General features: G+C 47.1%; 1 protein-coding gene across 6 annotated transcripts in view; it reads right to left on the reverse strand.

Moving 5' to 3' along the window:
* Positions 1-13684, reverse strand: part of LOC116463495 (solute carrier organic anion transporter family member 3A1) — a 326223-nt gene that overhangs the window by 33838 nt on the left and 278701 nt on the right. For all 6 annotated transcript variants that reach the window (XM_032146625.2, XM_058434672.1, XM_032146624.2 and 3 more), the window contains exons 6-7: positions 8482-8680; positions 5911-6049 (exon numbers count right to left, since the gene is read on the reverse strand). In XM_032146625.2, the coding sequence (XP_032002516.1) occupies positions 5911-6049; positions 8482-8680 (338 nt within the window). The remainder of the gene's footprint in view (positions 1-5910; positions 6050-8481; positions 8681-13684) is intronic.

Below are 13684 nucleotides of genomic sequence, written 5' to 3' on the forward strand. Positions count from 1 at the left end.
CACTTACAATGCCTAGCACAGGGCCTGAGATATATCAGGTGTCCCAGGTGGCGACGCCCCAGTAGGGTTTGATTTCAGAATAGTCACAAGTCCCTTCTGACAAGCCATTACCAGCATAAGTACAGACTTTTAAATCAGCTCTGGCAGACAGGGCCAGGCTATATGAGGGCTGCAAACTGTCTTCGGAACCAGACAGGAAACATAAATTTAAAAAATGGCTCAGGTGTAAGGGATGGCCAGTGGTGGGGGCTGTGTCTAAGTAGACAGCAAATGTCTTGCCCAAAAGGCCAGCGCTTCTCAGTTCCAGCCAACCACTGCCCTACTGGGGTGCAGGTCCCATGATGGCTATCTTCCAACTTTTTCAGGGAGGCCCAGTTAAACTTTGGCTCAGGCCACATTAAATGTATCTTCAGGGCAGACACTGTTTCCTGTGCTACAACATGCTTTATGGCAGAGGTCCCCAACATTTTTGGTACCAGGGACCAGTTTCGTGGAAGACAATTATTCCACTGACCAGTGGGGTTTGGGGGATGGTTTCAGGATGATTCAAGCACATTACATTTATCATGTGCTTTATTTCTATTATTACGCTGTATTATATAATGAAATGTAATTATACAATTCACCATAATGTAGAATCAGTGGGAGTCCTGAGCTTGTTTTCCTGTAACTAGATGGTCCCATCTAGGGATGATGGGAGACAATGACAGATCGTTGGGCATTAGATTCCCCTAAGGCACAAGCAACCTAGATCCCTCATGTGCGCAGTTTACAGTAAGGTTCATGCTCCTATAAGAATCCAATGTCACCGATGATCTGACAGGAGGCAGAGCTCAGGCAGTAATGTGAGTGATGGGGAGCGGCTATAAATACAGATAAAGCTTTGCTCACCTGCCACTCGCCTCCTGCTGTGCAGCCCAGTTCCCAACAGTACCGGTACCACAGACTGGTACTGGTGCTAGAGGTGGGGGACCCCTGCTATATGGCACAACTAACTCTCCAGTTGGTTTTTATAGTGGGCAAATATGGTCATGGTGAGAAGAAAAAAGAGACTGAAGGATGAATACTCAGTGTCAGCTTAGATGCTGACCTTTTTCAAGAAAGATACAATTTATAGAACATGCCTCATCCCTTCTATGACAGCAGTGGTTCTTAATTGGGGGTGATGATACCCCCCAAGGGACATTTGGCAATGTCTGGAGACATTTACAGTTGTCAGAACTTGTGGGTGGGGAGGGCAGGGGTGGCATCTGGTGGGGAGAGCCCAGGGATGCTGCTAAACACACAGTGCATAGGGCAGCACCTCATGACAATCTATTATGTGGCCCAAAATGTCAATAGTGCCGTGACTGAGAAGCCCTGTATTAGAATAGTGGTTCTCCATCCTGATTACATATCAAAAACACTTGAGGAGGTTAAAAAACTACTGATGCATGGATCTTACTCCAAAATAAGGGAATCAGAATCTCTGAGAGTGGGGCTCAGGCCTCATGTTTTAAAAGCTCCCACGTGATCCTAAGGTGCAGCCTATATTGAGACCCATCACACTGAACCATGAGCTGCCTGCCTGCGCCCATAATGGAGCTGTCCTCCTCCCTGCCACAGAACCTACTTGGCATTTCGCTGAAACCGGTGCTCAATAAATATTTGTTGCCTGGAATGGGGGGTATGAATTAGTCATCTATCATTAGTATCCTACAAACTGCAGTGCTGGACTCATACTGACTTTCAACATTCTATTGGTGGCTGATGGAAGTTTTTTTTTTTTTTTTCTAGTCAATTAATTTAGTACATCAAAAGGATACAACTCACAGCAATCAGTCTGCAGCATACTAACATGCTTCTGTTGGAATAATTACTTCTGAAAGTGAAAGGTACAGAAACAATCTGGACAATATATTCATGCCAAAGGAAATTTACAGAATTAACTCATAATTGTTTTTTGGTCACCCTTCCTGGTCATACGCAGTGAGAAGAATTAGAAATTGTACATTAAATGCAGGCCTGGAAACTTCCATTGCTATCACTCAAGGAGATATAAGAAAATAAAAAAAAAATGCAATCCAGAGCAGGAAGAAAAGTTTAATATCAGGAAACTGCTAACACTCATCAGATTTCCCTATAATCAGAATTTTTTGATCAGTGACTGATTTACATCTAACTGAGTTATGGGGAATTTTCACGTCTTGATGGAAACGATAAAGTGGTGAGTGGTGAGCAAGGATCAGGTCTTTAGTATTGAAACTGGCACCATCCAACCTACCCACTTGCCAACTGCTAAACAAGAGAATGGTATTACCCCTGGATCCCTGGGGCTCTCTGAGGTCAGTACAGGGCCTCCAGCTGGGTGTTGAGAAAGCCTGGGGCCTTCCAGAGCCATGGCTGACAGTGAGAATGCAGGGGTCCACAGCAGAGCCCCTGTCCCTGCAGCTTAATGAGGGAGGTGCCAGAGTAAATGAGCCATTAGAACAGGTGAGGTGAGAGCCTTGCTAGGCAAGAGCAGGAGCAACAGGGGTTTGCAGGAAGGACACTAACAGGCCCTGGAGGAAGCAGTGAGGTGGAGAAGGCTTCTCAGCAGTGGTGAAGGAGAGACAGCCCTGACAGATAAGACAGAGCTTAGAAGGGAGAGACTACTGCAGGTAAGAGAAACAACATGTGCAAAGGCCCAGGGGCAGGGAGAGCTTGATGTGTTGGGGAACTCCAAGAATTTCCACTTACCAAGTGGCTCTTTAAGAGGTGAGAGGCCTTGTAATCCCAGCACTTTGGGAGGCCGAGACGGGTGGATCACTTGAAGTCAGGAGTTCAAGACCAGCCTGGCCAACATGGTGAAAAACCCCGTCTCTACCAAAAATATAAAAAATTAGCTGGGTGTGGTGGTGTGTGCCTATAAGCCCAGCTACTTGGGAGGCTGAGGCAGGAGAATCACTTGAACCCGGGAGGCAGAGGTTGCAGTGAGCCGAGGTTGTGCCATTGCACTCCAGCCTGGGTGACAGAGCGAGACCCTGTCTCAAAAAAAAAAAAAAAAAAAAAAAGGTGGGAGGAATAGGGAGGCTGAGGCTGGAGAGGCAGCCAGGGCCACATGGTAAAGGCCAAATAAATGTCTTGAATGAGAAGGCACGTTTGAAGAGGTAGAAAAAAGGTGGACCTCTTAGGGGAGGTGCAGAGGAAGACACTATTTTTCCTTTCTTGGTGTCCGTGTGTACTCGACGTTGGACAGACCCTACATTCAAAAGCCAGATCCCCCACTTCCTACTGCATGGCCTTGGGCAAGTGACTAACCTCATCTGTATTCAGGAAATAAGAAGAACACCTATTTCCCAAGGTTGCTGGGAGGATCAATGAGATAATATACACACGGTTGAGGCCATAGGTGGAAGAATTGATGAAACCAGGGAGAATGGCTGAATTCACATTGGGGAAGGTGGAGAATTCCAGGGGATCACTGTGAAAAGGAGAAGGAGGTGAAAGGTTTTAGCTTGTCAAGAGTTTTTTTTTGTTTGTTTGTTTTGTTTTTTTCCCCGAGCTTGGAGACGAGAAGAGTGGAGAAAAAAGGGGGAGAGGGAGGGAGTGCACGTACCAGGAATATAGCCACCATTTGGCATTTTCTCAAAATACTGCAGCAGACATTTAAAGGATTTAAATTGCTTTTCACTCATTTTTGGATGTTGGCCTGAGATTTCTGTGACTCTGGGCCAAGCTGCCATGGACCACGAGTGACACACGGAAGGCCCCATTACCTGGACCTTAATAGGCTCTCGACAAAGCTTGCTGCTGCTGCAAGGTTTATGGTTGTGGTTGTTGTTAAGGCTAGACTGTCACAAGGGCCCCTTTCCAGGATAAGCATTGCTCTGGCTCTCCCAATCCCTCATCCACTTGTTGGAAGCCAGGGCGTCTTGAGATCTGCCTCTGCAGGGAAGGCATTGTATGCCCCACCCCAGCTCTGGGGCCTGGTGGTTTCTCAATCTCTGCACTGCAATTGCCTGGGAATACCCTCCTTGCCTCACCTACACCCCAGCAGACAATGTGAGGCCTTGAGTAATGTGAATAAAAGGCAGGTGTCTGGGGGGTAAACAGCAGGTCCAGAGGTAAGCAGAGAAGCTTGCAGTCTGATAACTGCATTCTCCAGCTTTGCTGTTTCAGCAGCGGGATGCAGCCATAGATGGGCCTGGTAAGGCTCTTATTCAATAAGACTCCTGTACATGCAAGATCAGGGGAAATGCAATTTTTAAGATAATTTTTTTGGTCAGTGCACTCCCTGGAATAGAGACTCATTTGGTCTCAGGACACTAGACTATACTGAGTCAATTTAATTCCTATAACAGGACAATAACTGAGACTGATTTATAATGTAACTTTTTGGATATTAAAATGTTAATGAAATTGTTGTCATGAAAAATAATGGCTTGTGTTTTTATTTGAACCATTCTCAAGGCCCATCCCTTCTTTTAAAATTTATTTCCACTCACATAAAGAAATTGCTTTATCATCTAATTTTAAAAAACCAGTTTCTCCCACCCACCCCCTATGGTGATTTATTTTCTCTATAGAAAATGTTAATAACTGGCCAAGAATCTAAATGTTAAACACAAGGAAAAATGAAATCTTTGAAAATGAAAATAAATGATCCATTTTTCTTCTTTCAGAGAAATTGCTGCTCCTGAAAGATATAAGACGTAGGAAGCAGCAGCAGCTAATGATCTCAACTCTAAGTCCCTTGAAAGCTGCCACTGGGGGTTCATATTTTCCTTCCCACTATGCCTTGCACAGACATTCATGGAGTACTTCTGGGTGCTGGCCCTTGCTTAAGAAATCCAAAGACCAGAGCGGATGACAGACACTTCTAGCAAATCACCGTAATAAAATGAGAACAGCGTCTTTAGGAGAAAGAGGTACCAAAGGACTTCAGAGAGAAAAACCCCAAAGATAAAAGAGGGAAGGGATGGTTTGAGAGGAGGGGACATTGGAGGAGGCTACTATCCGGTGAGCAGGACCTGTCCAACTGGAGGGAGGTGTATGAAAAGACAGGTTGTATGGGGGAAGCTGAACACCACAAACTGAAAGGAGGTAGAGCTGAAGACACGTGGCACCTAGAACTGATCTTCTAGTTGACAGAGTAGCATGAGAAAGGGCCATCTGCTATGTTACAGAAACCCTTCTGACTGCAGTGTTGAACAAAACGCAGGACATAAGGGGCCATCCTGGGAGGCCAGGTGGGAACTACTGCTCGGGTCCAAGCAAGAGATGGGGGCGGGGCCTGTACAGGGCAGGTGCCAAGGACTCCTGGAAGGTGGGATCAGCACCACTGGATGACCCGTCACTAGCGTCAGGTTTTCAGGGAGAGAATGTGGAAAGCTGTGGGCTGACAGCCAATTGTAAAATCCACGCTAAGCAGGAAAAAGCAACCCACCTCCTCCCAAAAATGTGTCAGGAACATGGAAAGAGGTGGGAGGCATTTAGTTAGGAGGAAAATGGCAAAGCGAACTGGGTAGGAAAGAAGCTGAATTGGTGTCACAGTGTTTCAGGTCTGGAAGAAATCTTTCCTGATGAATGGTTTTTAAGCCTTTCTTGACATACATCTGGTGATGGGGAGCTCACTACCCATGCCGACATCCTATTCCATTGACACTCTGCAAGTACCTTGAACCACCATCTTTTCCTCTGGTTCCATACATACAGCTTCCTTTGAATTTTTACCTTCAGTTGCACAATGAGACTTCCTACAAACCCACTTGATTTAGCAAGAAGACCTGAATCAGTCCTCTCATCCTGCTGATGGCACATCTTCCACTAGAGCAAGGCAACAGCTGAGACAAAGTCACACGGAAGGCAAACAACCTGGGCAAAAACTTGGGTTTTAAGCCACTTTGGCTGCCTGAATCCACTGCCCCATCCCCTGCCCCATCCCATTACCGTGCTGTTGCAGCCAGCAAAGCAGGCAGACAGGTAGGTGATGCCATCTGCCCCACACACTGGAGTGAAGGAATCGGTTTGGCATTCACAGTTATTATTGCAGGGCGAGTAGGGGTCCAGGGCTGAGCCAGGTGCTGTGCTGGAAAAGAAAGGAAACACGGAAGCCATTAGAAACAGGTCAATTCGGAATTAGATGCCCCCAGTGACAACCTTTTGCCTCTGCTATGATGAGTCATATGGTACCCTGCTTACGGGATTGTTCGGGATTATTACCTGGTTCTCCCTTCCCTTTTCCTTTTCCAACCTTAGCCTATCCTGTCCAGCGAGGAGCAGCCCAGGGCCACTACTGAGAGCCACGTGGGTTGTGCCCTGGCCAATGATGCCAGCTTGGGTGGTGGGCTGGGTGGGAGCTGAGTCCACTCCAGCCCCTCTCATAAAGCGAGGAGGAAGATGCTTTTTATCACTGGTACTGATGTGCCCTCTGGGCTGGCGTCAGTTGGGACTGCTCAGGGCCAGCCCCTCCACGATGCCTCTCCTGATTGCTACGGCCTCGGCTTATCCCCCTGTCCTGAACCAACACCTATGTGTGCACCACTGAGGATTTAACTTCTTCCCTCTTTGGGCTGGTTCTTGTCTCTTTGCTTTATTCCTCCCCTACAGTCAGGAAGCCTCATGATGCTTACTTACTACACTGCTACAACCAGACTGACTTCAATAATTATTGTCTAATTGATTCAATGTCCTGAGAAAAATAACACTAAGATGTTTTAATTTTTCCTTTGCATCATTAAAGGCACAGTTATCTAGAGCAAGCAAATTGAAAAAAGAGCGAAAGGGTAGAGCGAGTGTATTAGCTCTGTAAGAGAGGAAACGTCTCTTCTTTAGTCTGATTATTTTCAGCTGTGTCTCCTAAGGCTCCGAGCACTTCATAATAAGAAAGATGACGATGGAGACACCTGGCAATTTATGTGTCATGCACTATTCAAAGTACTGCATGGATTATTTAATTTATTCTCATTATAACCCCATGGGCTTTAGAGAAGAAATGGAGGCACAGCCAGGTTAAGTGACTTGTCCAAAAGTACAGAACTCATAAATGGTAGAGGAGGCATTGGAACTAGGGCTGTCTGACTGTAGGATATACACTTTTATTTTCTTTTTCATGGAAGAATAACGTCGTTATAGTAAGACCTTGTGCTCCTAACCACTGCACTTTACTACTTGGGAGGTGAGCAGTCTGCTACTTGAGACAGCTGTTATGCACAGCATGTGCAAACAGGAAGAAGCCATATCTGAACAGGAAGTTGGGGCCAGGCTGGGGTGGGGATTGGAAGGGGCAACCCCATGATAGTGTAAAGGGGAAGGAAGGGCCGGGTGCGGTGGCTCACACCTGTAATCCCAGCACTTTGGGAGGCCCAGGCGGGTGGATCACGAGGTCAGGAGATCGAGACCATCCTGGCTAACACGGTGAAACCCCGTCTCTACTAAAAATACAAAAAATTAGCCGGGCACAGTGGCAGGCGCCTGTAGTCCCAGCTACTTGGGAGGCTGAGGCAGGAGAATGGCGTGAACCCGGGAGGTGGAGCTTGCAGTGAGCCGAGATCACGCCACTGCACTCCAGCCTGGGCGACAGAGCGAAACTCCGTCTCAAAAAAAAAAAAAAAAAAGGGGGAAGGAGGGGCACATGGTGCCTGGATTGTACACAGACATACAGAAAGCTGCCTCTGCTCTGCCCTCCCACTCTGCCTGCTCACCCTTGTGGGTGGCAGAGAAGCCCTGGCTCCACTGCATCTTCTGGCACAAGTGCAGGAGCAGGCCTCGTGGCCTGCTTGGAGGAAGAGTCTGGCTCTAGAGAGAGAAACTGGTAACCTGCGGACCAGCCATGCTTCAGCCTCGATGCTCCAGGCTGCATTTCCAAGGCAGCCTCAAGTCCCATGTGGAAAAGGGGACAGCTATTGACACTGGATAGCTGAGGACTCCCCAAAATTCCCTCTAAGGGCAATTCTCACTGGACTCTAGTCCTAAGTCTTGGGATAAAAACTAGGAAGAAAGAAAAGTGGTCCTATGAGAACTAACTTCCTTCTCTTCCTCCCTCCCTTCCCTCCACCTCCCTTTTTCTCCCCCTTTCCCTCGCTACACTTAAAAATAACTGCTATGGGCCAGATTCTATAATTGCCGTGTGAGCCTAATGACAGCTTCTGATAGTTTAAGGAATTGTTGAAATCAAATCAATTCTGTCTTTTATTTTGAGCTGAATTTTGAATTAAAATTTTTATTTTCTCTCTTCACATTTTTCCTAAAGTCAAATGCCAAAAATCGTGATGTGAGTCTGCCAGGGAGGAAACGGCTTCTCTTCTCCCCCAGTGCTTCCCAGCCTTTGAGTGCAAAGGTCTGCTCTCTCAGCCCAGAGGGTTCTACTGAGTTTCCAACGTGGACAGTAAGATGCAGAGGCAGCCTTGATGCCTCTCCTTGGGTCACTAGGAACGAAGCTGGCTCCCTCAACCTACTGCAGAGGGAGAGTGCTAGGGTCCCTGAACAGGTGGGAAGGTGGCAGACACTGCCAGTACTCACTTGTTTCCATAGGGAACAGTAACCCCAGCCACAGGGCCAGTGTCGCAGCCCAGGAAGAGGAAGGAGACGTAGCAAGCAGTGGACACCAGGTTGACGAGCATGGCCATCCGAATGGCCCCCAGGGCAGACAGGCTGAGCTTCTTCACCAAAAGACCGCCCAGAAAGATACCCAGACAAGCACACGGGATCGCAGTCATCCCTGGAAGGAAAATAGAGGGGCAGAGCTGTGAACAGGGAAGGTGGGGCCAGTCTACAGACGGGCGGGCGGCAGGCCTGAGGCTGAGTCCCGTGAATGCCCCATGACCCCACTGTGGTGTCACTGCCTCCATGGGACACTGGAGTCTTCAGGAAGGGCCTGATTTATGCCCCCAGGGAGCTCATGGAGAACTGGGAGAGACAGACATAAAGCAACTCTGCTTCATGAGTCTAAGTGCATGCACCTGTCCTGCTAAGTGGGGCACCCTCAGGAGAAACATAACCTGAAGAGGGGACTACCAAGAGACGGAGTCAGAGAGACTGGGAACACAGACGTGCCTTCGGGAGAGTACATATCATGGAGCAGTGATGTGCTCTGTGTGCATTTTTGAGATGATGTGGGAAGGGGACTCGAGATCATTTAGGGATTTTCTCCTCGTCTTCTAATGAGGCAAGAAGGGAGGGTTTCACAGAAAGTACGGAGGCTGTTTAACCTAAAGGTCACGGAATTCACCAGGCCACAGAGTGTTTGAACCAGCTCCGCCACCCCTCAGGAAGTGGCATCAATCAATATGTTTTGTAGCTCTTGGTGAATAAATGGCATATATATTTTTTCCTTTCTCTCTCTTCTACCCAGGGCTATCTGCAAGGCAGCAGGACCATAAACCTGTTATTTCTGATTCGCAGAGACCATGGCATTTTAGGAGGACCAAAGGACCCCAGGGTTCCAAGCTCCTGGGTTGGTTTTGCTCCATTCTGATTCATCTCATCTAAAACTCAGCTTTCAATTGCCACGTGTCATTTATCTACCATGTAGATTATGCATTGCCAATTTTCCAGTCTAGGCTGCCTTCTTGCCAATCAACAGACCTCTAGGTCAACGGACTACATTAAGCAGCTGATATGTGCTAAAGGAATGCAAATTAATTTTAATATTGGGTGAGAAAAAATATAATCGGGGGGTATAGCTCTGCGAGAAAACAGCACAAGTCATACTTAAAATGACATATAATATTTCTTTATCATCTGCTGCTCTTGGAGTATCTGTGCTTGGTTTTCTTCCCTTGGTATAGGAGTGATCTCATGAGCCAGCTCCTGGGTGCCTCTTTATCCTCGTCCCGTGCCGCGCTGCCCACCCCAACCGTGCCACTGTCCCTCCTTTCTCTCCCTAGGACAGGCCAAACAGTTCCGGTTCCCCAGACTTTGCACATGCAGTTCTCTCTCCTGGTACACTTGCCCGATGTGTTTACTTGGCTGGCCCCTACCCTCTTCAGACAGGTTTCCCAGGCCACCCTATGTAGAGATCCATGCACCCGCACCCTGAGATTCCGTACTGTTTTCATGGCTCTCCCAGCTCTTTGAAACAGCCTCATTTATTTTTGGGTTTCTTGTTTCTTGCTCTCTCTCTCTCTCTCTGCTAGGATACAGCTTTCCTGTGGACAAAAACCCTTTTTGTCTTGTTCAGTCCAGCCTAGATTTTCTGTGTCTAGCATGGTACCCAGCACGGAGTGGGCATCCAAGTATTATTTTCAGAATGAATGAGCTAAGGAACAGATTGGATGCATGTGAATGGACATCAGTGACAACATGCCCACACCCAGAAAGCAGGCCTGTGTTTTGTTTCATTTCCTAGCAGATACAGTGGGGGTGTCACCTGTCAAGGATGGTAACCATGGTAATCACAGGCTTTCACACCTTTTCTCCAAGCCATCTTCAGGCCCCCTCCCTCCCTGATGTGTGTGCTGTCCTTAACACTCCAGGCGGTGATCAGAACTTCCCTGAAATTCCATTCTCATTACGTTAACCTATGCAGATTGAGTCCTTTTTATCTTCACTCACAAATCAACACCACCAGCTCTTTAATCACCTGTGTTGCTCTTCTCTGAGCTCTGCCCCATTTGCTGATGACTTCGCAGGGGGTGGAAGGGGGACCCAGTGCTGATGCTCTGGGATGACTGCCTGGGCCTCATCTCCCAAGTCTGCCTTTTCTAACCGCCCACTGCCAGCCCCTCTTGCAGCCAGCCTCCAGAGTCCACACTGACTGGCCTGTCGCCAAGGGCAGGGCACACACCGAGGGCACCAGTGCTGCTTGCCTGGACTGCCCAGCGCAGGAGAAGGTGCCTCCTGCCAAGCACACCAGCAGATAGAAATCACTGGGAGACAAAAAGGCGCAATAAGGCAGAATTGTGTTTTTGACCTTCTGCCCTGAAGACGATTGATTTGTTTGTCGATAGAAGACACAGGCATCTGTTCTGAAACAGAACACGGCCCAAAGTTGAAGCAACTGTGCAAATGTAACCAAAATGGAAGAAAAAGCAGCAGAGGAGTCAGCAGGTGAGAGATAAACTCTTCAGGCGCTGAAGGGCTAAACCTGAGAGATCCTGGGGATAACAAAGAAGTTACAACTTTAATTATAAAGAGGTGTATTTTACCCTGTGTCTGTCAGGCAGATATTAAAGGGCTGACTGCATTTTGCCAACACCTCTTGGAGGTAAAATTTACCAAGTGGTGGGTGGTGGAGAGTTATTTGTGTAAATGAAAAACAAAAGACTTGTGGTACCCTGGCAGTTCCCAGGGAGAGGGGTGGTAATCTGGCCATACCATTGTGATAGGGTTTTACATTTTATTTAATTAATTAATTAATTAATTTTATTTTTCTAGATGAAGTCTAGCTCTTGTTCCCCAGGCTGGAGTGCAATGGCGCGATCTCAGCTCACTGCAACCTCCACCTCCCGGGTTCAAGTGATTCTACTGCCTCAGCCTCCCGAGTACCTGGGATTACAGGCATGTGCCACCATGCCCAGCTAATTTTTGTATTTTTAGTAGAGACGGGGTTTCACCATGTTGGCTAGGCTGGTCTTGAACTCTTGACCTCAGGTGATCCACTCGCCTTAGCCTCCCAAAGTGTTGGGATTACAGGCATGAGCCACCACGCCTAGCCTACATTTCCTTTTAAACTGAGATATGTTATGTCCTGTGAAGTACAGAGAGCTTAAGGGAACAGCCTGATGAACTTCTGCATCTGTACACACCCTGTAACTACAGCTCAGATTAACCTTAGAACATTTCTAGCAGCCCAGGAGGCTCCCTGGTGCACCTCCCAGTTAGCTTCCCCCAAGGGTAACCACTATTCTGGCCTCTATCACCTCAATTAATTATTCCTCTTTTTAATTCATCTAAATATGTGCTCTTTTGAGTCTCATGTCTTTCAACTCTGTGAGATTCAACCACATTGAGGCATGTAGCAAAGTTCTTTGTTTCTCATTCTGTGTAATAGTTTACCATAGAACATTCTATAATTTATCCATTTTACATTGACGGACATTTGGGTTGTTTCAAGTTTGGGTCTATTATGCACAAAACAGCTCTGGACATTATTACATATGCTATGTAAATGAGTGAACATAAACACTTATTTCTGTTGGATAGATGACCAGAAATGGAACTGATAGGTCACAGCATAGACATATGGTTAGCTTTAATAGGCACAGCCAAAGAGTTTTCCAAAGTGGTGGCACCAATTTGCATTCCCACTGGCCGAGGATGAGAGTTCCAGTGGCTCCACATCCTCCCCAACACTTGGTGCTATCAGTCTGGTGGATGTTTAGCAGCATCTCATTGTAGTTCCAATGTACGTTTCTCTGATGACTCATGATGGTTAGCACCTTTGTGTTTGTTTCTTGGCCATCTTGTGGCATGACAGGAGATTTTAAAGGGAAAGATCAGAAAGCATCACCTTCCCTTTCCTCTCAGCAGACAATCTGACTCCTACTTTACAGAGAAGATGAAGTCTGTTGGAGCTGTAGCTGCCCCCATGCCTGGCTGTATCACCACACTCTCAGTAGCTTACATCACGTGTCCCTCCCTCTGCTCTTTCAGAAGAACAGGTGAACTCCTCTGTCAAGGGCTGTCCACCACATTCCCTCTCTCTGCTGCAAATCCCCAGCTGTGGGCTCCTTTCCCTCCACTGAGAAACCTGCTCAAGTCTTTCCTGTCCCAGCAACCACATAGTCACCATTCCCTCCCTCAACTCCAACACACATCACAGGCCACGTCTTCTCTCCTTTCTCCCCTGGCTAAGTCCCGTCCTCACTGTCTACTCCTTCCCTCTGGTGGGCTGCCCTCCACACCACAGAACAGGTGCCACCACTGCCACTTCAGGGACACAGCCCTGACACATGCTGCAAGCTGTCCTCATCATTAAAGCCAACAGAGACATTTGGGCCCTCACCTTGCTTGACTGCTCACATTGCAGATGGCTGCTTTCTTCTTGGAATCATCTCACCCTTGACTTCCATGATCCACATTCTTTGCATTTCTTTTGGGTGCTGTTGCTTAAATTTCTCTGCAGACTCCTCTATTTCTTCAGGTTGGGGTTTCACCTATCTTTTTCTAACTCTACACATTTTTTCCTATGTAAACTCCACTCCAGTGTCCTCAACTACTATCCATTTACTGAGGCAACTGAACCTCCACTACTACATATAATATCAATTATCATCCCAGAGACCCTTCTTGACCCCTCGGCTGAATACTGGACATCACTTAGATATGCTATGGGCATCTCACACTCAACAGCTTCAGGTCTGATCTAGAAACTTTGCACAGATCTGATTCTTCTTTGTTATTTCCAGTCTTTACAAATGGTACCACAAGCTCTCCAAGCCAGAAATCTGAGAGCCATTGTCGATTCTTCCCTCTTGTTTAACTGCTATGTCTGTTGCTGTTGTGTCCACTACTTATCAACATCTCAGCTGATTAACTCAACAAATGCAGCTTCCTGTCATTTGAAGTAAAGGATGATATATTGTCACAAAACAAAAAGCAAACTAAGACATGCTGTAGGACCACATTCCTTACCCTGCCTAAGCAACACTGCTTCTCATGAGTACAAATTGGTTTTCTTTAGTATGTCAACTCTGAACAATTGGGAGTAGAAACCTGTAGTCTACGACTTAAAGAACTGTAAAGCCATGCCTGACCTTGGGGAGAAGGAGTGTCATGATCC

This window comes from Hylobates moloch, unplaced genomic scaffold, assembly GCF_009828535.3.
Source record: "Hylobates moloch isolate HMO894 unplaced genomic scaffold, HMol_V3 SCAFFOLD_39, whole genome shotgun sequence".
NCBI classification, from domain to species: Eukaryota; Metazoa; Chordata; class Mammalia; order Primates; family Hylobatidae; genus Hylobates; species Hylobates moloch.